Genomic DNA, 24,149 nt, shown 5'->3' on the forward strand with positions numbered 1-24,149 from the left:
AACTATGGGCTGCTGAGCCATTGAAGTTAGTGGCTGGCTGTACCTTCCTTTCACACACAGGCAATGTGGTTCCCCTCAGGCGAATTAGTTTTCTGATTTGCTGGTCGGTCTACAGCTTGAAAGAAATGAATACTTCACCAGCAGGTAATAACTGTATAGCCTAGGCCTATCCGCTGGCCAAGTAGTTATGATTCTATGGATATATAATTTGTGAAATTGAAATTGTCATGGGATGAGAAGTCCTTAATTTAAATAGACCTACTGACCTATATATATTTGTATAAATTTGCCTGCCTCACACGAAACTACAAACCGTGCTACAGACTTTTGTTTTTCTGAGACCATCGGTCGATGACAAAGTTGTTTTGTTTCACATGACATTTAGGCTATTTAAAGATACATGACAATATTATCGTCGACTTTGAACACAGTCTGTGTTCTGTCTGAGAAATGCAACCCTGTTAGACCAGTGGTTCTCAATCCTGGTCCTGGGGACCCAAAGGGGTGCATGTTTTTGCGATAGCAGTACACACCTGATTCAAATCATCAACTCACCATCAGGCTTGGATTATTTGAATCAAGTGTGTAGTGCAGGGTAAAAACAAAAATGTGCACCCCTTTGCGTTCCTAGGACCAGGATTGCGAACCTCTGCTGTAGACACATTTAAGAAAAGGTTTTGTTCTATTTTGACCAATGATCAAAATTGAAATATAAACATGATCATCCTATAAATGTTAATGGTTGTGATATAAATGCATAAGATTCCCTTGGGCTATCGTTGAGAATAAAGGTCAATTTCAACCCTCTATCTTACCCTCCCGCCTAGGAAATATCACCAAGCCCCCGTAAACGCTGCTGGAGGGTTTGATTGGCCCATAAACTGTGTATTTGACCCAGTGGGTGTTTTCCGTCTTGAATTTGATTTAATAACATTTTACTGGAGCGCGAACAGGAAAGGATCCATCTTCACTGCGGCTCCACCACTAAATCATTTGGAAGGCGAATTAGAAGAATGGATCTGTGTTATGGATTAAATCACATAAATTAATGCAGAAATAATAAATACATGCTGATAGCTGCCAGGGACAACTGCCTAGAACAGGCAACAGAAACAAGATAAACACAAACTCTTAATTTAAGCTATTTATGGATTAAATTTCACGAAAGCATTACTATGATTTGCTCCACGCTGTCTCTCGCCCTCACAAACACACACAGCTTTTTAAATTCTAAATGTTTCTCTTGGCTCTCGTTCTCACTCACACACACTTCTGACCACTACAGTAGCGATGCTTTATGGCCCTATAACAACTGGTCTAAGGTTTTACTGTATAGCTTGGTATGGGTAAGGTATGGTCTAGGTAGGGTCACCTGGGCTGCATTCAGTATGTTTTTAAGTTCTGGAATGTTCAATTGAATGAAAGCGATGCTGTATGGAACAACCAGTTGAAAAACGGGGATGGGTTGGGTTGTGGAACACTGACAGCATGGCCACTGCCCATTTAATATACCACTCATTGCTTCAAGCCACATCTCGCCAGACCCACCAAACGGGAAGAAACATACCTCAAAGTCTGTTCAAGAACGTCCAAAAAACATTTTGGGAAAACGTGTTGTTCAATACAAACCGTTCTGCAACGTAGAAAATGTCCAAACAAACTCAACGCACCTCTGTTGTTTGTGCGTTCTGGGCACCAAGTAACCACTCAGTAAAATAACATTCTGTACCACAGAGCATTATGGGTAAACAACAACATTCCGCCCGTGGCGGCATCATGGGAGAAAGTTGGCTGCTTCAAACCTATCCAGCACTCTCAGCTCCTTTGAAGTTGGCCACAGAGAGGCGAATCTCCACATGAACTCAGTTCTTATTATGCATGCATTAGAAGTGGTCTGGAGGAAATGTTGTTTTGTTACTTACACATAAGGACCTGAATAATATTGCATTGTTGGGATATGTAAACAAATATGACTTCTAAAAAGAAGTTTGGAGGAGTCTTATTCTTCCTCTGGCAGCAGCCTCTTCCTTCAGACGGAGAGGGAGAGAGAGAGAGTGCAGGCTGGCTTTTTATTTATTTTTATTTTGCAGGAAATTACATTTTCCTATTTGCAGCAGCATTAAGGCTTATACATAACAAAAGCAACCATCATTTGTATTTGCAGGGAGCCACCATTGACTATGAAAAGACACAATTTCTCTCAGAAGGTAGCGGAGGTGACACAGCAGTAATCCCTTCTTACTGAGGAGTATAATGTAGAGAGAAGATAGGCTGAGAGCAAAAGAGGAGCAGTTTATATTTCTCTTCTTTCCTAAACTCACCCTCATGACAGTGAAATTCTCACCTTGCCACCGACTTTGTGCCTGACCCAGTTTATATTTACTGTTGTCTGGATCCGCAACTCAGGCTGGATCCTGCAGGAGCTACAAGCCTCAGTCAGTCATAAGTATTCCATTAACAGCTCTGCAGTCACCACAACAGCTTCAAGGTGCCTTTTTGAAATGTCAGCTCTGTTCATTGATTAATAAAAACAAGGGTTGAACAAAAGGTCCTTCTAAAACCCCAGCAGACAACAACAGAAATCTACAGACAATGTTCTGGACTCAACTGCCTTTTCACGACACAATTAGAAATATTACCTTCAATAAATAAATGAAAAACAACCCCAAAGCTACAAAACAAACACATCACAATGAGAAGTATTAATAGCTTTCTGAACCTGTTGGCAGCAGCTAGTAGAATTCCCTCCGGGTTCCTCGTCATTGGCCAGTTTATGACAGCCACTCAACTAAACTGGTAATTTGCATTGGATCAAATCAGTGCAGAGGTTGATATTCACTTAAGTTATTTCACCTTCTGGCATCTTCCGCACAAATCATGCCGGGTGTACAGATGATTAATGCAGTACTTCAACTAAACATATTTTCTCCACTGTCTCTATGGCAGACTGGCAGACAGCCATGCACAGCTAGGCAGCAACACTCCACACCACAGGGGGCTCTACCCTCATGTTTGCGGGTAGCAAACAGAGGTGCGCAGGCGTCCAAACTTCTGCATGAAGTCCTCCTGGGCATTTACCAGTGCCTCCTCGTCGATGTACACCGCCGCCCTCCTGGCTGTGACAAAGTACTGCACCTTCCTCTTGCTCCAGCCCAGGACGTACATGAGAAGACCGCACACGGCTGCGGTGGAGCGCCCAACGCCAGCGTTACAGTGAACGTAGACCGTGTGACCGTTCTCCAGGAGACCGTGCAGCAGGAAGACAGCCTGGGGAAGCACCCTAGTCCGGCCTGCAGGGGGCGACATACAAAGATATGTCAGAGGAGGGCTTTCTGACTATTCTTTACTAATCCTGGACATTTCCCAGATCCATACAAGGATCCATAAATGAGGGCTTCATGACTGTCTACTTCACTCCTGGAGAGACACAGTTGCAGTCCTGAACCTACCCCAGACCCCCCTCTCCTTCCTCACCTTCAGTGCTCATGTCTGGTGTTGGGATCCACACGTACGCCAGGCCACAGTCCCTGTACAGGTGCATCATGGTCTCTGGGGTCATTTCTTGCCCGGGGTCGCGGCGGCAGCCGGACGAGTTGTTGACCATATCCCCCTCCGTCTGAAAGTTCATCACTGCGGTAACACCCAGCTCTTCCTTCAGCTTGAGGGTCACATGCTCCACCTGGCGAGGGCAGCTACCCAGAAACACCCGGGGCAGGACTCTGGAAAACGAGCAGAGGGAACAGTGGGGTGAGGGAGACAAAGGGGGGGTGACAGAGTTGGCTTGATGCTCAGCCATACCCGGTGAAGGACCCTGGTAGCAGATAGGGGCACAGGAGTTGAGGGAGTGGGGTTGATTGAGTTGATGTGGTTGAGGGAGTGGGGTTGATGAGGTTGAGGGAGTGGGGTTAGGGAGTGGGGTTGATGTGGTTGAGGGAGTGGGGTTGATGGAGTGGGGTTTATGGGGTTGAATGAGTGGGGTTGATGGAGTTCAGGGAGTTGGGTTGATGGGGTTGAGGGAGTGTGGTTGAGGGAGTGGGGTTGATGGAGTGGGGTTTATGGGGTTGAATGAGTGGGGTTGATGGAGTTCAGGGAGTTGGGTTGATGGGGTTGAGGGAGTGGGGTTGACGGGGTTGAGGGAGTGGGGTTGATGGGATTGAGGGAGTGGGGTTGAGGGAGTGGGGAGTGGGGTTGAGGGAGTGGGGTTGATGAGGTTGAGGGAGTGGGGTTGATGTGATTGAGGGAGTGCGTTGAGGGAGTGGGGTTGATGGGATTGAGGGAGTGGGGTTGATGGGATTGAGGGAGTGGGGTTGAGGGAGTGGGGTTGATGAGGTTGAGGGAGTGGGGTTGATGTGATTGAGGGAGTGCGTTGAGGGAGTGGGGTTGATGGAGTGGGGTTGATTGGTTGAAGGAGTGGGGTTGAGGAGGTTGGGTTGATAAGGTTGAGGGAGTGGGGTTAGGGAGTGGGGTTGATGTGATTGAGGGAGTGCGGTTGAGGGGGTGAGGTTGATGGAGTAGATGGAGTGGGGTTGATGGAGTTGGGTTGATGGGGTTGATGTGGTTGAGGGAGTGGGGTTGATGGGGTTGAGGGAGTGTAGTATGGGGAGGTAAGAGAAGCGCAGAGGGTTGAGGGGTTGGAATGTGGAAGGTAATATGCCCAGGGGGTGAGAGAGAGCTAAAAGGCACTAGTCTGATTCCTGGGGAGAGCGGTGGTATTTTTTAGAAACTCTCCCAGACAGACCACAGGCAAGTGATCTAAAGCTGTTTTCGCTCATCAAATTTCTTTCTCCACACAAAAGATTAAAAAAATCCCCACTTCTCGGAAAAGCGATCTCTGTCCTTCATCTCATCGCTCTGTCCCTCTCCTGTCATTTTCCCCAGCTGTTTTTGTCCCCTGACCTCCTCCCTTCATTTTCTGCCCTGTCACTCTCAGCCAGACTCCATTTAGAGCTCATTAGCATGCTTAAAATCAACAGTCAGTGGGAGGAGGTGACACATAAAAGCATGGACAGCTTCACAGAGTGATGTCCTCGAGTGACACCAAAGATGGTGGATAAATGAAGATAGTTCACACAGGCCGTTAACCATTGAAAGAAAAAGTCAGTTCTGGTCTACTTAACTGGGTGTGCCTCCCATAGACACCAATGCAATAGCAGCTGGTCTGGTCTACTTAGTTCATTGACTTTTATTGAACCAGAAAAAAACAGAGTGAGGTGTCTCGCTTCCTCTTTCGTCTCTGATGACATCACAGGGATGGCTCTAGTTGAGCCAGCAGCTGGTGGCTGGTGCCCACAGACCTCTGGGTTTTAATGGAAAACCAGGGCTGTGGCACTCAAAGACAGATGCTGCTGATTTGATTAAGAGCTCAATGGAGATTATTCAGGAACTTTTGCCTCCACATTAGATTTAGAGCTGGTTGTTTTTCTAAGAAAGCCTCTCTCTACATCCGGAAACTCTATTCAGTTCTGCTAAAATCCAGTGGAATTGAGTGATTCACATCTCTCATAGAAATGGGCATATTGATTCAACACAAGGGTACAGTGTAAATGTCTCTCAAAAATCCCAAGTGTGTAGTTTTGTATTTAGTAGCATCTACAGTAGGTTTTCGTGTTCTCCTCACTGTGAATCAGCTTTAAAACATGGTTTAAAGGCTTAACTGGCCCATTTGGTACAGATGAAGGTGTGGGCTGGTGTGAGATCATATTCCTTCCCACTGGGTAAACTTGGCCAGCCCTGGCATGGCAGTAAACAGAAGATTACAACAGAAACAAACATATCTAAACTATTGAAATAGCCCAACTGTACAAACATGTTTGAATTTCATTAGCAAGACAACAGTAAAGTCATTGGGAGTCACCTCTGATCAATGCATAGCAGACATTGCTCCTGTAAAGTGCATGAACCTCTCTTTCAGATAAACAATGATACATGTATTAGAGAATGAGGTGTATATGATACCAGTGGCTACACTGATACCAGCCTGGAATTCTCATTTAAAAAGCTAATTTGCCTCCTGCAGCACAGAGGTCCTTGACAAAATCTTGTAAGGTCATGGGCCACAAATTACAAATTAAAACCAGCTGGACCTAGCCAGTGGCCACCCTCTCTCTCATTTTCATGCAAGGTGTGTGTCCAGAGCTTCAGGGGGACCAGGCTAATTTCTGCTGTGTCCTACAGCTCAGCGCAGGGTGTGTGTGTGTTACCTGAGCAAAGAGGGCAAATGTGTGTGTGCGTATTTGCTACTGTAATGGGTCTTTGTCATTTATTTCACAACACTTTTTCCTATTGCCCGTATTCAGAGGGGTTGGGTTAAATGCAGAAGACACATTTCAGTCGAATACATTCAGTTGGACAACTGACTAGGTATCCCCCTTTCCCTTTCACCCATAATTATCAAAGTCAAAGAATCACACATCCAGCACAAAAATGTACTGCTCAACTCTATTTCCAATCAGAACATTGAATGACTACATTGAATACAACCTCTCAATCTGCTGTTAGTAAATTACTTAATTTAGTCCAACGTGCCACTGAATTGTTATGACACAGCCAAATGAAATGACTCGCCATCTCTCTCACAGTTTGTGAAGAGAAGGAGGGAACAAAAATAAGAAAATAAATGATGGTGACAGTCTGGCTGTCACATTGGAAAGGATTATTATCAGTGACCTCCCCTAGGCTTTGCCCTCCTCTTTACAACAATCTATTTAAGGTCTTTAACACTTTTAATCTTTCGTTACTCTAATGGATTTGGCGAGCTATCGTTAACGAAATGAGCTATCTATGAGGTGCCCAGAGGACATAACTAAATATTGACCTCCCCATCTCTCCAACAAGTGAAAAGAGAAGGTCATGGGGTTGATGCGATACAACCACTAATGGTTTAACTTCTGAAAAGCCCTTGAATGCGTTGTCCCACTGAATTAATTGCTGAGTGCCTTACAAAACCCAGTTCCCATAGTAATTAAAATGGTGTGTGAGAGAGCAAAGCTTAAAAAGGAAGGAGGAGAGTAATCATGGCTGGCTGTCGCTGCTTGGAGATTGAAGAGGGTGAAACATCACACTCATGACATGAGGATGTGGTGGGAGGAGCCATTCACCTCAGGATAAATACAGGTAACTGACAAAATAAAGGAAACATCAACAAAGTGTCTTAATTTTTTTTTTTTTTTTTTTTTTTAACCATTATTTAACTAGGTAAGTCAGTTAAGAACAAATTCTTATTTATAATGACGGCCTACCAAAAGGCAAAAGACCTCCTACGGGGGACAGGGGCTGGGATTAAAAATTAAAAATAAATATAGGACAAAACACACATCACAACAAGAGACAACACAACACAACACTACATAAAGAGAGACCTAAGACAACAACATAGCAAGGCAGCAACACATGACAACACAGCATGGTAGCAACACAACATGACAACAACACGGTAGCAAAACAACATGGTACCAGCACAAAACATGGTAGAAACATTATTGGGCACAGACAACAGCACAAAGGGCAAGAAGGTAGAGACAACAAGGCATCACACAAAGCAGCCACAACTGTCAGTTAGTGTCCATGATTGAGTCTTTGAATGAAGAGATTGAGATAAAACTGTCCAGTTTGAGTGTTTGTTGCAGCTCGTTCCAGTCGCTAGCTGCATCGAACTGAAAAGAGGAGCGACCCAGGGATGTGTGTGCTTTTGAGGACCTTTAACAGAATGTGACTGGCAGAACGGGTGTTATATGTGGAGGATGAGAACTGCAGTAGATATCTCAGATAGGGGGGAGTGAGGCCTAAGAAGGTTTTATAAATAAGCATCAACCAGTGAGTCTTGCGACGGGTATACAGAGATGACCATCTATACAGAGATGAGGAGTATAGAGTGCAGTGATATGTCCTATAAGGAGCATTGGTGGAAAATCTTATGGCCGAGTGGTAAAGAACATCTAGCCGCTCGAGAGCACTCTTACCTGCTGATCTCCATAATCTAGCATGAGTAGGATGGTCATCTGAATCAGGGTTAGTTTGGCAGCTGGGGTGAAAGAGGAGCGATTACGATAGAGGAAACCAAGTCTAGATTTAACTTTAGCATGCAGCTTTGATATGTGCTGAGAGAAGGACAGTGCACCGTCTAGCCATACTCCCAAGTACTTGTATGAGGTGACTAACTTGAGCTCTAAACCCTCAGAGGTAGTAATCACACCTGTGGGGAGAGGGGCCTTCTTCTTACCAAACCACATGACCTTTGTTTTGGAGGTGTTCAGAACAAGGTTAAGGGTAGAGAAAGCTTGTTGGACACTAAGAAAGATTTGTTGTAGAGAGTTTAACACAAAATCTGGGGAGGAGCCAGCTGAGTATAAGACTATCATCTGCATATAAATGGATGAGAGAGCTTCCTACTGCCTGAGCTATGTTGTTGATGTAAATTGAGAAGAGCGTGGGGCCTAGGATTGAGCCTTGGGGTACTTAATAGGGTGTTGGGGCACCATAAGCTGCCAGAATAGCTTCAGTGCGCCTTGGCATAGATTCTACAAGTGTCTTGAACTCTATTGAAGGGATGCAACACCATTCTTCAACAAGAAATTCCATAATTTGGTGTTTTGTTGATGGTGGTGGAAAACGCTGTCTCAAGCATCGCTCCAGAATCTCCCATAAGTGTTCAATAGGGCTGAGATCTGGTGACTGAGACACACACACACCCTTTAAACCCCCTATGATCCTTTGAGACTCCTCTCAAAGTCACTGAGATCTCTTCTTCTAGCCATGGTAGCTAAAATAATGGGCAACTGGGCATTTTTATACATGTCCCTAAGCATGATGGGATATTAATTGCTTAATTAACTCAGGAACCACACGTGTGTGGAAGCACCTGCTTTCAATATAGTTTGTATAACTCATTTACAACGTGTTTCCTTTATTTTGGCAGTTACTGCACTGAAGTTACAGGGAGCACATTTTGGGGAACATTAAGTTAATAGTCATAAATTATTCCAAGACAAAATAATACCAAGACAAAATAAAATCTACATCTTATTGAAAGAAGCTCTTTTGCTTTGAAAGGGGCAACTTAAATTGGCAGAATGTGGAAGAGAGCTCCATTAAAAAAGCTGTCCCACTTACCAGGGAAACACACCCCCTCAGGGGAACTCATTAACTTTTACAGCATTATCAAATTATGTACACACCAGTTTTCACATCACAAAAGGCAGGCAAACAATAACTTACAACAAGCATCTCATTTCATTACTGGGGGAAGGGGTGCTGTAGTTAAACTCACTAGGATACAAGTCTGTCTCTAGTGTTTGCTTGGAGGCACAGCTATCCACTGATGCCTCAAAGAAAAGAAGGAGGAAACTGATTATTTGAATAATGCAAATAGCCAACTCTCTCTCGCACGTGGGATGGCTACAAACAACCTCAAACACTCATGAGCGTTGCAAAGGAGTCATGCCACCTGTGGGAAGACAATGGGGTCAGGTATTATGTTACCTGTTGAAATGCATGGCCTGCTGGCCGGCCACACCAAAGTAGAAGTCAGTCGTGTGCTTCATCTCGTCCGTATGACCTGTCTCCTCGATCCAGTGGCCAATAGGGTGGCAGTACACCCCGTCCACCAGGTTGCTCTGGTCGTACACACAACATCTGTCGTGGTGGGAACCGTTGCCTGGGAATAAAGCAAATAAAGCATGTTTGTATTAAAGGCAAAGATGATCTATTATATTGACAAGATAGCCAGTGACCGCTCTAACAATGGAAATACATGTCCTTAATGATTGAAGGCAGGTCGAGATCAGGTGGGACCATTCTAGCCAATGAGAGGTCAGATACCTGTGTGAACAGGCACAACTAAGTTGTTTTTCTCAAAGTTGCCAGAATACCACGTGCATCCACTTATATTAGTACATTTGTAACAGCTTAACATTACGAAACTTCTATTCGATCAAATAAACCTAATGTAATTCGACACTCTCATAGAATAGACCTCTATACAAAAACAGGCTTGTATCACGAAGACAGATTTTGGGCGGTGTAAATTCTCTTCTCACTTTAAGGTGATGTGTGCTGATAGGTACTGTAATAGCCCTTCAAGTAAGCTTATAAAAAAAGTTATTCATGAAGTTATTAGTCCTATTCACTGTTAATCCAATCATTTGCAAATAGGCCTAGAGGACTTCGAGCTAGGCTTCATGGAAACCATTCACATGTGTATCTTTATCAAGAAGATATAGCAGGTGCCGGGGGCTGATCTACTGGTAGTGCTGCAACGGTTAGATCCCCCACTCACTTTCTGAACTGTCCCTCTCATCCATCTCATATTCTAATCTATCTTTCAACAAAACTTCAAAATACCGCCCCAAAACATATTTATTTAAAGAAGATACAGCAGATGAGTGAGATTGCAGGGTATGATGGACGAGATATTGCAATTTGGTGGGCCATTGTAAGACGTTCCTTCCGTCCTGGTATTCATTAATGTGGTAATGGGACAAGCATGCTATAATCACCTTGCGCCGCCCTTTCTGTCAAAAAGTGCCAACCCCCTGAGCCTGTGCAATTCAAAGATGTGCCTTTGCCACCATCAAGTGGTTAAATGGCTTATTACAGATGAAAGAGGCAGAATAATTCATACTGAACTTGTAGTCATCTAGGCAATACCTTGGTAAAAAAAAATTACATTGGATACTTTGAAGAATTTGTTTAACACTTTTTTGGTTACTACATGATTCCATATGTGTTATTTCATAGTTTTGATATCTTCACTATTATTCTACAATGTAGAAAATAGTACAAATAAAGAAAAACCCTTGAATGAGTGGGTGTGTCCAAACTTTTGAATGGTACTGTAAATTGAATGGTACTGATTTTGATTTCAATCTTCAATAGGTCTTACACAAAGCATGCCATGACTATGAAAATTATTCTGAATCAGGGAAGGATGGAGATTTTTTTCTGTTGTAATAAACAAGCAACAATATATATATATATATATATCGAAATTTAAACAACAATAAAAGCCTTGGATTTTTCTCCAACCTTCCCTGATTCAGAATATATAATTGTCATAGTCCTGGCACACTTTATGTATTGAAGATTGAAATCCAAAATATAATTATAATTATTATTATTGTTATTACTATTATATATTTTTCCGTGTGGATTGTTCTGCATCCACTCCTGTTTCACAATATGCCATCTTCATAGTCATTGCAGGCTTGGTTTAGAGGTCTGTGCTGCCATGAGGTCGAAGGAATTGTCCGTAGAGCTCCGAGACAGGATCGTGTCGAGGCACAGATCTGGGAAAGGGCACCAATAAATGTCTCCTGCATTTTAGGTCCCCAAGAACACAGTGGTCTCTGTCATTTTTCAATGAAAAAAGTTTGGAACTACCAAGACTCTTCTTAGAGCTGACCACCCGGCCAAACTGAGCAATCGGGAGAGAAGGGCCTTGGTCAGGGAGGTGACCAAGTACCCGATGGTCAGTCTGACAGAGCTCCAGAGTTCTTCTGTGGAGAAGGGAAAACCTTCAAGGAGGAAAGCCATCTCTGCAGCACTCCACCAATCAGGCCTTTATGGTAGAGTGGCCAGATGGAAGCCGCTCTTCAGTAAAATGCACATGACAGCCCGCTTGGAGTTTGCCAAAAGGCACTCAGACAATGAGAAACAAAATTCTCTGGTCTGATGAAACCAAGATTGAACTCTTTGGCCTGAATGCCAAGCGTCACATCGGGAGGAAACCTGGCACCATCCCTATGGTGAAGCATGGTGCTAGCAACATTATGCTTTGGGGATGTTCTTCAGCGGCAGGGACTGGGAGACTAGTCAGGATTGAGGGCAGGATGAACGGAGCAAAGTACAGAGAGATCCTCGATTAAAACTTGCTCCAGAGTGCTCAGAACCTCAGACTGGGGAGAAAGTTCACCTACAGGACAACAACCCGAAGCACACAGCCAAGACAACGCATGAGTGGCTTCGGGACAAGTCTCTGAATGTCCTTGACTGGCCCAGCCAGAGCCCGGACTTGAACCTGATGAAATATCTCTGGAGAAACATGAAAATAGCTGTGGAGCGACGCTCCCCGTCCAACCTGGCAGCGCTTTAGAGGATCTGCAGCGACAAATGGGAGAAACTCCCCTATATCCGGTTGTGCCAAGCTTGTAGCGTCATACCCAAGACACAAGGTTGTAATTGCTGCCAAAGGTGCTTCAACAAAGTACTGAGTAAAGGGTCTGAATATTTATGTAAATGTGATACGTTTTTTATGTTTAATACATTTGCAAAAAATTCAAAAAAACTATTTTTGCTTTGTCATTATAGGGTATTGTGTATAGATTGTTTTTTCCCTCATCAATTTAATCAATTTTAGAATAAGGCTGTAACATAACAAAATGTGGAGCAAGTCAAGGGGTCTGAATACTCTCGGAATGCGCTGTATATTAGGCTGTTTGCATTACTGGGCTATATCAGCCAATATACTAGATGTAGTTTGAAGAGAGCAGAGTTGGAGAGACTTGCACTCTCTTGAGCTATTTTTATAGCCTACCTTTTAGTAGTGGAACAAATTTCAGACAGAGAAATATGGGTGATCAATATTTATTTTCAGGCAATGTAGTAAACTATAGCCTAGTCATATTTAGGGAGTACATTTTCTTGGAAAGACAACTGCCCCTTGCATCTGCACCCATGTATAGGCTATAGCCTACTCTATTTAATTGAGACCACATGCACACCTGATCTGGCAGGTATGGCTACTGAACAAGAAGCAGCAAGAATGACGACAGCGACACTTGCTATGTTTTGCATATAGGATATAGCCTACCTTTTAGGAGGACAATTTGCAGGCAGAGACAAATAGGTAATCAATAGTTATTGAAAATGAAAAAGCATTGTACCATTTCCTTTTTGATTGCACTTCAACTCACGTTGGTTGAGCGCCCACCACTTCTTTCTATTGTCAATATGTATTTACATATTTAAATATTGTAGTTAATTTCATATTTAAGTTAATTGCCACGTGATTGCCTGCCCATGTAGGTAGCCTATTCTATTTCAATGAGACCACACATAGGCACACTTGAACTCGCACCCCCAATTCGGAACCGAGGTAAAGACAGTTTCAAGTTGGATATTCGAAGGATATTCACGTTTTCAAACCACTTGAGCCACAGTCTCCAAATAAGTGTCATGATGTTGGAATAATTGCGCACAACATTGCACAGGTCTTATTTTCATGATTTGGACATTCATTCGCTTTCCAAAGCTAATAAACACGTGGAAATGTGAGCAGCATTTTGTATTCCTAGATGAAAGTACAAACTTGTTTTACATTCAAATTTCAATAGCTTCCTTGGTCATGTGACCTAATGACTTCAAACAAGGTTCAGAATGTCCACTGACTTACCCTTCTATATTGCACACCCTTTAGTTTGTCCATTTTCATCTCACAAGATTTTACATGTATTTTTCAAAATGTAAAATTTCAATAGCTCCTTGGTCATGTGACCTACCTCAAACAAGGTTCAGAATGTCCACTGACTATACCTTCATATCGCACACTCTGATGTTTGTCTACTTTCATCTCATGCTGTTAGACTTAAATCTGTAAGCTTTGCAGGCCTTCATTTTACATGGGTGTTAAACATTTTTTTTTTTAAAGTTAACAAACGTTCCAGCCTCGCAATAACTATCTTTCACATGGACACTGAAAAGATCCGCGAATGGCTGTATGTGGTATGGATCAAGGACAGGAGAGGTGTTCGAACAGAGGTGCTTAAAGGAAGGCGCACAGGTAGGCCTCATGAAAAACACTGTTTCATATGCTCTTTTTAATCACAGTAATAGGCAGTGGTTTGTCAGTCAGAGTGAGCTTGATAAGGTGAAATAATGCTTTTCATAGCATCACTTTCATATACTGTACATTAGGACAAATCCTTCTACGTTGAGTATTAGAACGCAGTTTACATAACCTGATAATGACTTGATATTTGAGTGCATTCACAACAAGCCACCTGCAGACCACTTACAAAATGCAATAGTGCATTTGAGGGTTCGTTTTTCTGATAAATAGTTATTTGATGCATGGCCTACTATTTCTAACTGGAAAAATAAATTCCTACGTCTTTTGTGAGTAAAATCCTTTTTCCAAAATTTATTTAGGTACATTTTTGTGAAGAGGTATGAGGGTTGTGATATGGGTCATTTAATAGTAAAATCATTTAAGGGATCAATACATTTCTATATTGCTTCCCCAGTATCTGCATGAACCACCAGGCCAAGTGTTTTTGGTTGAAAGAGAAAGAGGAGGAATCTTAAGACGCTGCATTCAAATTCAGGTCTTAGTTATTCCATTGTACTGGATCTAATACCTTTTACATACATTCATAAGTGTAATAATTTTTTAGGACATACTGTGAAAAACTCTCTTGGTTGCTGGCTCTGTCACTTTCAGACATGCGCAGAGCAGACTGAAAAGGGAAGGGTAGCTCTTGACTTGAACCACAGGGGTTCTCTGTAAAGAGAGAGTAATCCAAAAGGCACAGACACACCCCTTGACTTTCAATTGGCACCCTTGACCTGTATGTATTCTCTCCTGATTGGCTCTGTTGTGCACAGTCTGGCAGTCTGACTAAAGTGCCAGAGGTATGAGGAGAGACATCCTCCTTTGTATTTATGGGAACAAATATTTCCTAACACTTTGGATCCTATTCTTGGACAGTTAGAAGACACAATGCATCAATGCAAAAATAAATAAATAATACTAATTACTGTCCATGAGTAACCTCAACCTTGTGGGTCTGTGGGCCAATAAAGTGCCAACTCAATTCTACCACTGACTAGTCTCTCATGCCCCTATGAACGGGGACACATGGCAATAGTTTTTAATCTAAACCAGCCCTTTTTTACTGGAGTACACTAACCCCTAATTGGGGCTCTTTTCTTGACACACAGTAGCAGTTGACCAGATAAGTGGTCAAGAAGATCAAAAAGTAGATTTTTGTAAGGGTGTATTACATCCTGTGCTGGCCCCATTGTCATATCCATTCTGGATTCTGAGTGGTAAAATCATAGCTGAAAAATGCCTCTATGTATGTGTATACATTTTCCGACAAGACAGAATTGCCAAAGGAGTGGAGTTGCAATCTACTGCAGAGACAGCCTGCAGAGTTCTGTCATACTATCCAGGTCTGTGCCCAAACAGTTTGAGCTTCTACTTTTAAAAATCCACCTTTCCAGAAATAAGTCTCTCACTGTTGCCGCTTGTTATAGACCCCCCTCAGCCCCCAGCTGCGCCCTGGACACCATTAGTGAATTACTTGCCCCCCATTTATCTTCAGAGTTTGTGTTGAGTTAGGTGACCTAAACTGGGATATGCTTAACACCCCGATCGTCCTACAATCTAAGCTAGATGCCCTCAATCTCACCCAAATTATCATGGAACCTACCAGGTACAACCCCAAATCCGTAAACTCGGGCACCCTCATAGATATCATCCTGACCAACCTGTCCTCTAAATACACCTTTGCTGTCTTCAACCAGAATCTCAGCAACCACTGCCTCATTGCCTGCATCCGTAATGGGTCCGCGGTCAAACGACCACCCCTCATCACAGTCAAACGCTCCCTAAAACACTTCAGCGAGCAGGCCTTTCTAATCGACCTGGCCCGGGTATCCTGGAAAGATATCGACCTCATTCCGTCAGTAGAGGATGCCTGGTTATTCTTTAAAAGTGCTTTCCTCACAATCTTAAATAATCATGCCCCATTCAAAAAATGTAGAACCAGGAACAGATATAGCCCTTGGTTCCCTCCAGACCTGACTGCCCTCGACCAGCTCAAAAACATCCTGTGCCTTACTGCATTAGCATCGAATAGCCCCCGCGCTATGCAACTTTTCAGGGAAGTTAGGAACCAAAATACACAGGCAGTTAGGAAAGCAAAGGCTAGCTTTTTCAAACAGAAATTTGCATCCTGTAGCACAAACTCCAAAAAGTTCTGGGACACTGTAAATTCCATGGAGAATAAGAGCACCACCTCCCAGCTGACCACTGCACTGAGACTAGGAAACACTGTCACCAACGATAAATCTACGATTATCGAGAATTTCAATAAGCATTTTTCTACGGCTGGCCTTGCTTTCCACCTGGCCACCCCTACCCGGTCAACAGCTCTGCACCCCCCACAGCAACTTGCCAAGCCTCCCCATTTCTCCTTCACCCAAATCCAGATAGCTGATGTTCTGAAAGAGCTGCAAAATCTGGACCCCTACAAATCAGCTGGTCTAGAGATCTGTACTCTCTCTTTCTAAAATTATCCGTCGCAATTGTTGCAACCCCTATTACTAGCCTGTTCAACCTCTTTCGTATCGTCTGAGATCCCCAAAGATTGGAAAGCTGCCGCGGAGTGTCTGCCCCTTTTCAAAGGGGGACACACTCTAGACCCAAACTGTTACAGACCTATATCTATCCTACCCTGCCTTTCTAAGGTCTTCGAAAGCCAAGTTAACAAACAGATCACCGACCATTTCGAATCCCACAATACATTCTCCGTTATGCAATCTGGTTTCCGAGCTGGTCATGGGTGCACCTCAGCCACGCTCAAGGTCCTAAACAATATTATAATCACCATCGACAAAAGACAATACTGTGGAGCCGTATTCATCGACCTGGCCAAGGCTTTCGACTCTGTCAATCACCGCATTCTTATCGGCAGACTCAACAACCTTGGTTTCTCAAATGACTGCCTCGCCTTTTTCACCAACTACTTCTCAGATAGAGTTCAGTGTGTCAAATCGGAGGGCCTGTTGTCCGGACCTCTGGCAGTCTATGGGGGTGCCACAGGGTTCAATTCTCAGGCCGACTCTTTTCTCTGTATACATCAATGATATCGCTCTTGCGACTGGTGATTCTCTGATCCACCTCTACGCAGATGACACCATTCTGTATACTTCTGGCCCTTCTTTGGACACTATGTTAACTAACCTCCAGATGAGCTACAATGCCATATATCTCTCCTTTCGTGGCCTCCAACTGCTCTTAAATGCAAGTAAAACTAAATGCATGCTCTTCAACTGATCGCTGCCCGCACCTGCCCGCCCGACTAGCATCACTACTCTGGATGGTTCTGACTTAGAATATGTGGACAACTACAAATACCTAGGTGTCTGGTTAGACTGTAAACTCTCCTTCCAGACTCATATTAAGCATCTCCAAATCGAGAATCGGCTTTTTATTTCGCAACAAAGCATCCTTCACTCATGCTGCCAAACATACCCTCATAAAACTGATCCTCGACTTCGGCGATGTCATTTACAAAATAGCCTCCAACACTCTACTCAGCAAATTGGATGCAGTCTATCACAGTGCCATCCGTTTCGTCACCAAAGGCCCATATACTACCCACCACTGCGACCTGCATGCTCTCGTTGGCTGGCCCTCACTTCATATTCGTCGCCAAACCCACTGGCTCCAGGTCATCTATATGTCCTTGCTAGGTAAAGCCCCGCCTTATCTCAGCTCACTGGTCACCATAGCAGCACCCACCCGTAGCACACGCTCCAGCAGGTATATTTCACTGGTCACCCCCAAAGCCAATTCCTCTTTTGGCCGCCTTTCCTTCCAGTTCTCTGTTCTCCAATGACTGAAACGAATTGCAAAAATCACTGAAGCTGGAGACTCATATCTCCCTCACTATCTTTAAGCATCAGCTATCAGAGCAGCTTACAGATACTTGCACCTGTACATAGCCCATCTGTAAATAGCCCATCCAACTACCTCATCCCCATATTGTTATTTATTTTGCTCCTTTGCACCCCAGTATCTCTAATTGCACATTCATCTTCTGCACATCTATCACTCCAGTGTTTATTTGCGAAATTGTAATTATTTCGCAACTACGGCCTATTTATTGGATCACTTCCCTAATCTTACTTCATTTGCACACACTGTATATAGACTTTTCTATTGTGTTATTGACTGTACGTTTGTTTATTCAATGTGTAACTCTGTTGTTGTTTGTGTCCCACCTCTTGGCTTTATCTTGGCCAGGTCGCAGTTGTAAATGAGAACTTGTTCTCAACTGGCTTACCTGGTTAAATAAAGGTAAAATAAAAAAATACTATATGTGGGAATGTCTTATGTCCATCCTACATGTAGTGTTGGTACATGGAATATTCCTCAACTGCATATATCATAAATTGCTATTGCAAATAGAAGTATTATGTTCAACAACTGACATTTTCAGATATTATTTTGACAAACACTTTGGTGCTTACAATTCATTCTCTGTTGTCATAGATTTGGTGGGCACTGTCATCTGTGATCTTTGTGATGTGACTTTCTTTAAGCAAGTACTGATGAAACTGTCACTTCATATTTTTTTCTTAAAGTCTACAAACGCTCTACATTTATTCACTCTGTGATAGGGTTGGATCCTATATGCTACTTTTATTATTGTCCTGTAAATGGGTCAGGGCCTATAATTTAGGCTGTGTGTAGAATGGGGCATAAAGGAAATTACCTCTACTACTAAATTACTACTAGATTATAGTGATAAGGAAAACAGCATACAAATTTGGCCTGTGTATTCATTTGCCTATAACTAATCAGAATTCCATTATGTTTACATAAAAAAAAAAAAGAATACTTCAAAATGAGAAGATCCTGCCATGGAAGACGACTGGGTGGACATAAAGTGGAAAGGAGGGGAAATAACACACCTTCAGCTGCAGGGTCTTTGTAATGCAGGTTTGATAGTTATCTTTTCAATAATGAATGGGTTAGCTGTTATGTGACAATTAGGTCAAAAACTCTATTTCATTGTTTGGTGTAGAAGGCCAAGGAAGTTGCACAGAACTTCCAACATCCCCTCCCAAATTGATATGGAACCTTCAAAAACACATGGAGCAACTGCGAAAAGAAATGGCTGAGGATATACTAAAAATGTCTGGTATGTAATGACATTTAATTCAAAGTAAATGTAAATTCTTTATTTTTATGCAGTTGTGTGGGACAGCCATATGTTCAGTTCATGCCTATGATTTCAGAGTTCAACAGAGCCAACAACTGCTTCATTAGTGCCACTGATAAAGAACCTGGATGTGGCCCAAAGACTGACTGGATTAGTAACTTTATTTAACATGTTTATAATCTTTTGACAACAGTGACGACATGTAAGACATTTTATGATATAACACAATGGATGGCTGATTCGTCATTCGTCATACTGCATTGATATTATTTCTAACGCGTTACGCTTTGTTTTGTTTTAGATTGAATGTTTTGCATGCCAACTGTGGTTCCATGTGATGTGCCTAGGAATGAAGACAAGAGTTCAACAGAGTAAAGAACACAAACTGGAAGTTCAGTCTTTGTTGTTGAAAATGTATGCTATAGTCTATCCACACTGAAGAGGCTCTGAAATGTACATCAACCAGGGATAAAGAGAAAGTTAACACGGTGAAATGTTTCATACTTATTTGAAGTTAAGTGTCTGGTGACATGTTGGAAGAGACAAAATCTACAATTTCTGTTTAATTTGTCAATATTACATTTTTATTCATTTATTTACTGGCCACCATTACTGTGGTTACATGTTCAGTATATGTATTGACCAGCAAACCCACTGCAGCCTACCTCACTAGCTCACTCTCCATCCCTGCTTTGGACAATTAATAACATGACACTCGTACTTTGCCCTTTTCCTTTATGGTTGATATTAACGACGAAAGGAGATATTATCTGTTTCTCTCCTATTGTGTAGCCCTGTTAAATACGGTGGAAAAATAAAAAACAGGGAAAATAAGTACTTAGAACTACCAATTATTATAGATAAATATTAAAGAAAAGGGTAAACACAACACTGAACCCCCTAATTGTCAAACTAATATTAATGTACAACAATATAGAAGATACATGACTAGAGGTTATGCAATATGGCTGTATATCCACTGCATGCTTCTTAGGTGTGTAATTGACATGACCAAGGAGCTATTGAAATTTTACGTTTTGAAAAATACATGTAAAATCTTGTGAGATGAAAATTGACAAACTAAAGGGCGTGCAATATAGAAGGGCAGTCAGTGGACATTTTGAACCTTGGTTGAAGTCATTAGGTCACATGACCAAGGAGCTATTTAAATTTTGCATTTTGAAAAATGTATTTAAAATCTTGTGAGATGAAAATTGACAAACTAAAGGGTGTCCAATGTGTAGGTCCACTGAGTGGACATTCTGAACCTTTTTTGAAGTCACTAGATCACATGACCAAGGAGCTATTAAAATGTTACATTTTGAAAAATTCATGTAAAATCTTGTGAGATGAAAATTGACAAACTAAAGGGTGTGCAATATAGAATGGTAGTCAGTGGACATTATGAACCTTGTTTGAAGTCACTAGATCATATGACCAATGAGGTATTGAAATTCAAAAATGGAAATAATAAAAAATTGTGCGAGATGTAAATCGACAAAAAAGTGTGTGCAATGTGTGTCTATGCCATCGGGTTAGCTAGAACCAGTTTGGAAAGTTTTAGGAGTAATGGTTAAAGAGCTATTGAAATTTGACAAATTTGATTTGTCACTATGTTGACGGTCCCTAACTGCTGTTGGTGGATGTAAGGAAAACTACAGGCGAATATCCGTCGAATATCCAACCTGAAACTGCCTTAACCTCGGTCCATTAGGAGGAAAGAGGCTACTGAAGTTGAAGCAGCGAATTCTGATTGTGTGTGAATTATGCGACAAATATGTACTTTTAATACAATGGTTTAGGCTGACGCATACAAAGCAGAAAGTCAACAGTTTCCAAATAATCTGAGGGACAACTAAAATGTTTTCATCCCCACATCGCAGGTATCTCGCAGCCGACTGAGCTACAATGATATCCGCAGGTATGCTACCCTCTAGCTTAGTCCAATAGCTATTGACGAGAGAGAACCGAATATTCAGCAAATATCCAGTATAAAACAAAATTTACCTCGGTCTAGGTAAATGGCATGGAAATAGTTCAGCATTGAGCATGGCCTATGTAAGAAATTGTATTAGATATTGGTAACTTGTTTTAACAACTTCTCAACATTAGCTATATTTGACACAACATGCACACAACCCCTCTTTCTCTTGGACATATGCTGGTCTCATTAGACGACAACCATCGACACACACACAACTCCCCTCCCCCATGACAATCACAGACACACACAACTCAAGGTTGGAGCACAAGACAAAGGACTGTGGGAAGAGCCAATGGAATGTCGACATCAGACCCGGACAGGACAACCCACGACCCAGATCGACCAATCGGAAGGCCAGACGACAAGATCAACCTACTTTGCTAGTTGCCTATATAATCTGAATGTACTGTTTAGAGCGGCCTCTTTTCCTGACGATTCCATACGAATCAGACAGAAGGAGCCGTGCTGCACGCTTTGCCTAATATTTTTACACTTGAATAAACCTGCCTTATTATACAATTATCCACCTCGTCCTATGTCTCCACTTGTTCTCCTGTCTCCAGTAAACGTTTTATCAACACCTACAGTAGCCTAAGTAATTCGATTATCAAAAACAGTTGTTGGCTATAAACCGAATCACTGACTAAATTTTAACTATTCATTTTATAATACCTTCCCAGATGAAATTGCCCCCCACTCGTTTGATGAACTTCAACCACAGGCTCTCTTGGCACGGTTCTGCCAGATGCACGTCGGCGATCCAGAGGCAAGGTTCGCGCATGGACAAAACCACCTGCGTCCGTTTCATCAGAACCGCATTGTTTGGGTCCCAGTGACCCATCTCCGGACGGGACCCTAACACAAACACCTCTACGTCCGGGCACTCCGGAGTGAGAATGACGCCGAACCTGTATAACATCCCCCTAAACTAAAAGGTCTCTACGAGATACAATATTGTCGCGGTTTAGTAGCCTACTGGTAAATTACTAGGCTAAATCGCGGCGCTTTCATAGCTCACTCCCTTTGCGATAAAGGCTGCACAGCAATGCCATCGCGTACAATAGTTTCCAACGTGTAGGCTATCTTTACTTGACATTACCACTGCGTTGAATTTTGGGCAGACTATCATATTCATTTGCCCTAAAAATAAACCTAGGTTGGAAAAAAAACAGCTGGGACTACCTACAGTGGCTGGGTGAGGACAATTTTCCTTGGTGCGCTGTGTCATGTAAAGTTGCATGCACCGCATACAGAACCAATCAGTCGATATAATCGATAACTATTATCAGAAATCACGAGATATGAATCAGACAGTGGGGCGCCGCTTGACACACTAGTTGGTCAGAAGGTTCAAATCAACGTTTCATATCGTACTTTCCGAGTAAACAAAAACAAAAAAACACTGCTGTTTTACACCCCCGTATATGTTGGTGGCGGTAATGATCATTTTTATTGTGCTGCAACTAAAACGTGTAACTAAAACTAGAAGATATTCTACATGATTTACAAAGCTAATGTAATGATTTTAAAAATACATGTTTACCTCTGGATAGCCCGCAAATATGACCAATAGCAGGGGAGAATATTTATTGAGTGCAATTCGATCTGAATATATAATCAATTTAAAAGGATTTGCAATTTTGCATTAGCAGTCTTTTCGGCTTACCATGGCACGGTGTCATTTACCGTTTTCGGTGCTAAACTGCGTCTAAATAATTTTGCTGCGTCTCCTGTCTGTCTCATGAATCACCATACTTTTACCGATGTGAGCACTAGTTCACTTTCTTGCATGGATTTAAACTCTCCAGCCAATGCTTACACCATTCATATAACCAGGAACCAATATCCAAAGAGGGTACTTAGAAAGACAAATTTCATATGATATGCCTACATTTAAAATGCATATGGGGGATAGTATGGGCAGAGCAAGATGTGATTGGGCCTACAATAACCCCAAAAGGTTGAGAACCGCTGGACTAGGCAGGTATTAGATTGTACATTATAGCAATTCCAACTATAATCATCCATGAGCCAAGATGCCCAATATATTCCTGTCCCATGCTTGTTGAAGCCAAAAGATGGCATCACCTGTCTGGGAGCCATTTCAGACTACTTAATGTCCATGCGAAGCACAACTTCCTACCCATAACTGCCTTTTAGATTCCCTATAAGAAAATAATTGCATTTAAGCAAAGTAACTCCACTAGTCATGCATTATGATACAGTTGATAAATATGTGTCATATGTAATCAGATCATTTAAATGTAATTAATATTATATCTTAATTTAGAATGAATCAAACTTAGTTGTTATTGTCTTGTTTTTCTTTACAGATGCCATCTTTTAGAAGAAAAAGAGCCACGCTGGTTTACAGAGACCTGACTAGAGGCGTGATAGCAAGTACACCCCTGCCATCAACTTGGATCGGTGAGAAAGTTGCTCTGTTCAGTTCTGTTCAACTTAATTTAACCAGGATAGTCCACTCAGTAACAATTGTCACTACTCTCTAGTCTAGGGAGTACTGGGAGAACAGAGCTGGTTCCTTCTGCAGCAGAAGTGCCCAGCTGCAGTGATGCACCTCCTCCATCAGAAAAATACATTAAAGGAAGGCAGCAATGTTGAGGGAGCTACTGTACATGCCTGCAGTGGAGCTGGAATGTCCTCCACCCAACTCCATTGTGTGTGTAGTTTTGGCGGAGGCTGAGCTACTGTATGGCCCTTGAGGATTGTGGCTCAGATAAATATTTCTGTGAGAACACACAGCACTCTTAACATTCTCCACTAGTTGGAGTTATGAATGGTAATGCATGTCAACAAACCTGTCAACTTCTTGCTTCCCAGTCAAAAATGTTGATCATGTACATACAGTTCAGTTTCTATAAAAGTTAGGGAAATGTGACAAAATCTGTTGTGCCAAGAACATAGTTGGTTTTGGGGGTTTCTAACAACTTCTGCAATGAAATATCCCCTTGATAGTGTAGTTTCAAATCTGCAGCTATTGTAGTCTGTTCTACAACAACTTTGTGTGTCTGTCTGTCTTAGTCAGGGCTTTTCATCCCATGTGTCCCGGTGGGCCTACGATGGGAGTGGGGGAGACAAGATGACCATGACTGTCACAGCCAGTACAACCGTCTTCTGACTGTTGTTGACGTTAGAGGTAGGCCTTATATCAAAATTGTAAACTAAGACATGTCATGACGTTGCCCTCTTTGGGT

At 42.3% G+C, this 24,149-nt stretch overlaps 1 protein-coding gene across 1 annotated transcript; it reads right to left on the reverse strand.

The window, feature by feature from the left end:
- Nucleotides 1-2,062: 2,062 nt before the first annotated feature.
- Nucleotides 2,063-22,077, reverse strand: epm2a (EPM2A glucan phosphatase, laforin). Its single transcript, XM_038962769.1, has 4 exons — nucleotides 21,607-22,077; nucleotides 9,478-9,652; nucleotides 3,475-3,719; nucleotides 2,063-3,290 (listed from the first exon to the last, which is right to left on the reverse strand). Exons 1-4 carry the CDS (start codon nucleotides 21,851-21,853, stop codon nucleotides 3,007-3,009), a joined length of 951 nt encoding a protein of 316 aa, XP_038818697.1. The 5' UTR covers nucleotides 21,854-22,077; the 3' UTR covers nucleotides 2,063-3,006.
- Nucleotides 22,078-24,149: the final 2,072 nt, after the last annotated feature.

Source organism: Salvelinus namaycush, chromosome 24, assembly GCF_016432855.1.
Source record: "Salvelinus namaycush isolate Seneca chromosome 24, SaNama_1.0, whole genome shotgun sequence".
NCBI lineage: Eukaryota > Metazoa > Chordata > Actinopteri > Salmoniformes > Salmonidae > Salvelinus > Salvelinus namaycush.

Coding starts and splice junctions, on each gene's coding strand:
- epm2a (XM_038962769.1), bottom strand. CDS start 21,853: ATGTTATACAGGTTCGGCGTCATTCTCACTCCGGAGTGCCCGGACGTA. Junction 9,653..21,606: donor GGGCAATTTCATCTGGGAAG/GTATTATAAAAT, acceptor CTTTATTCCCAG/GCAACGGTTCCCACCACGAC. Junction 3,720..9,477: donor CAGGCCATGCATTTCAACAG/GTAACATAATAC, acceptor CTCGTTTTCCAG/AGTCCTGCCCCGGGTGTTTC.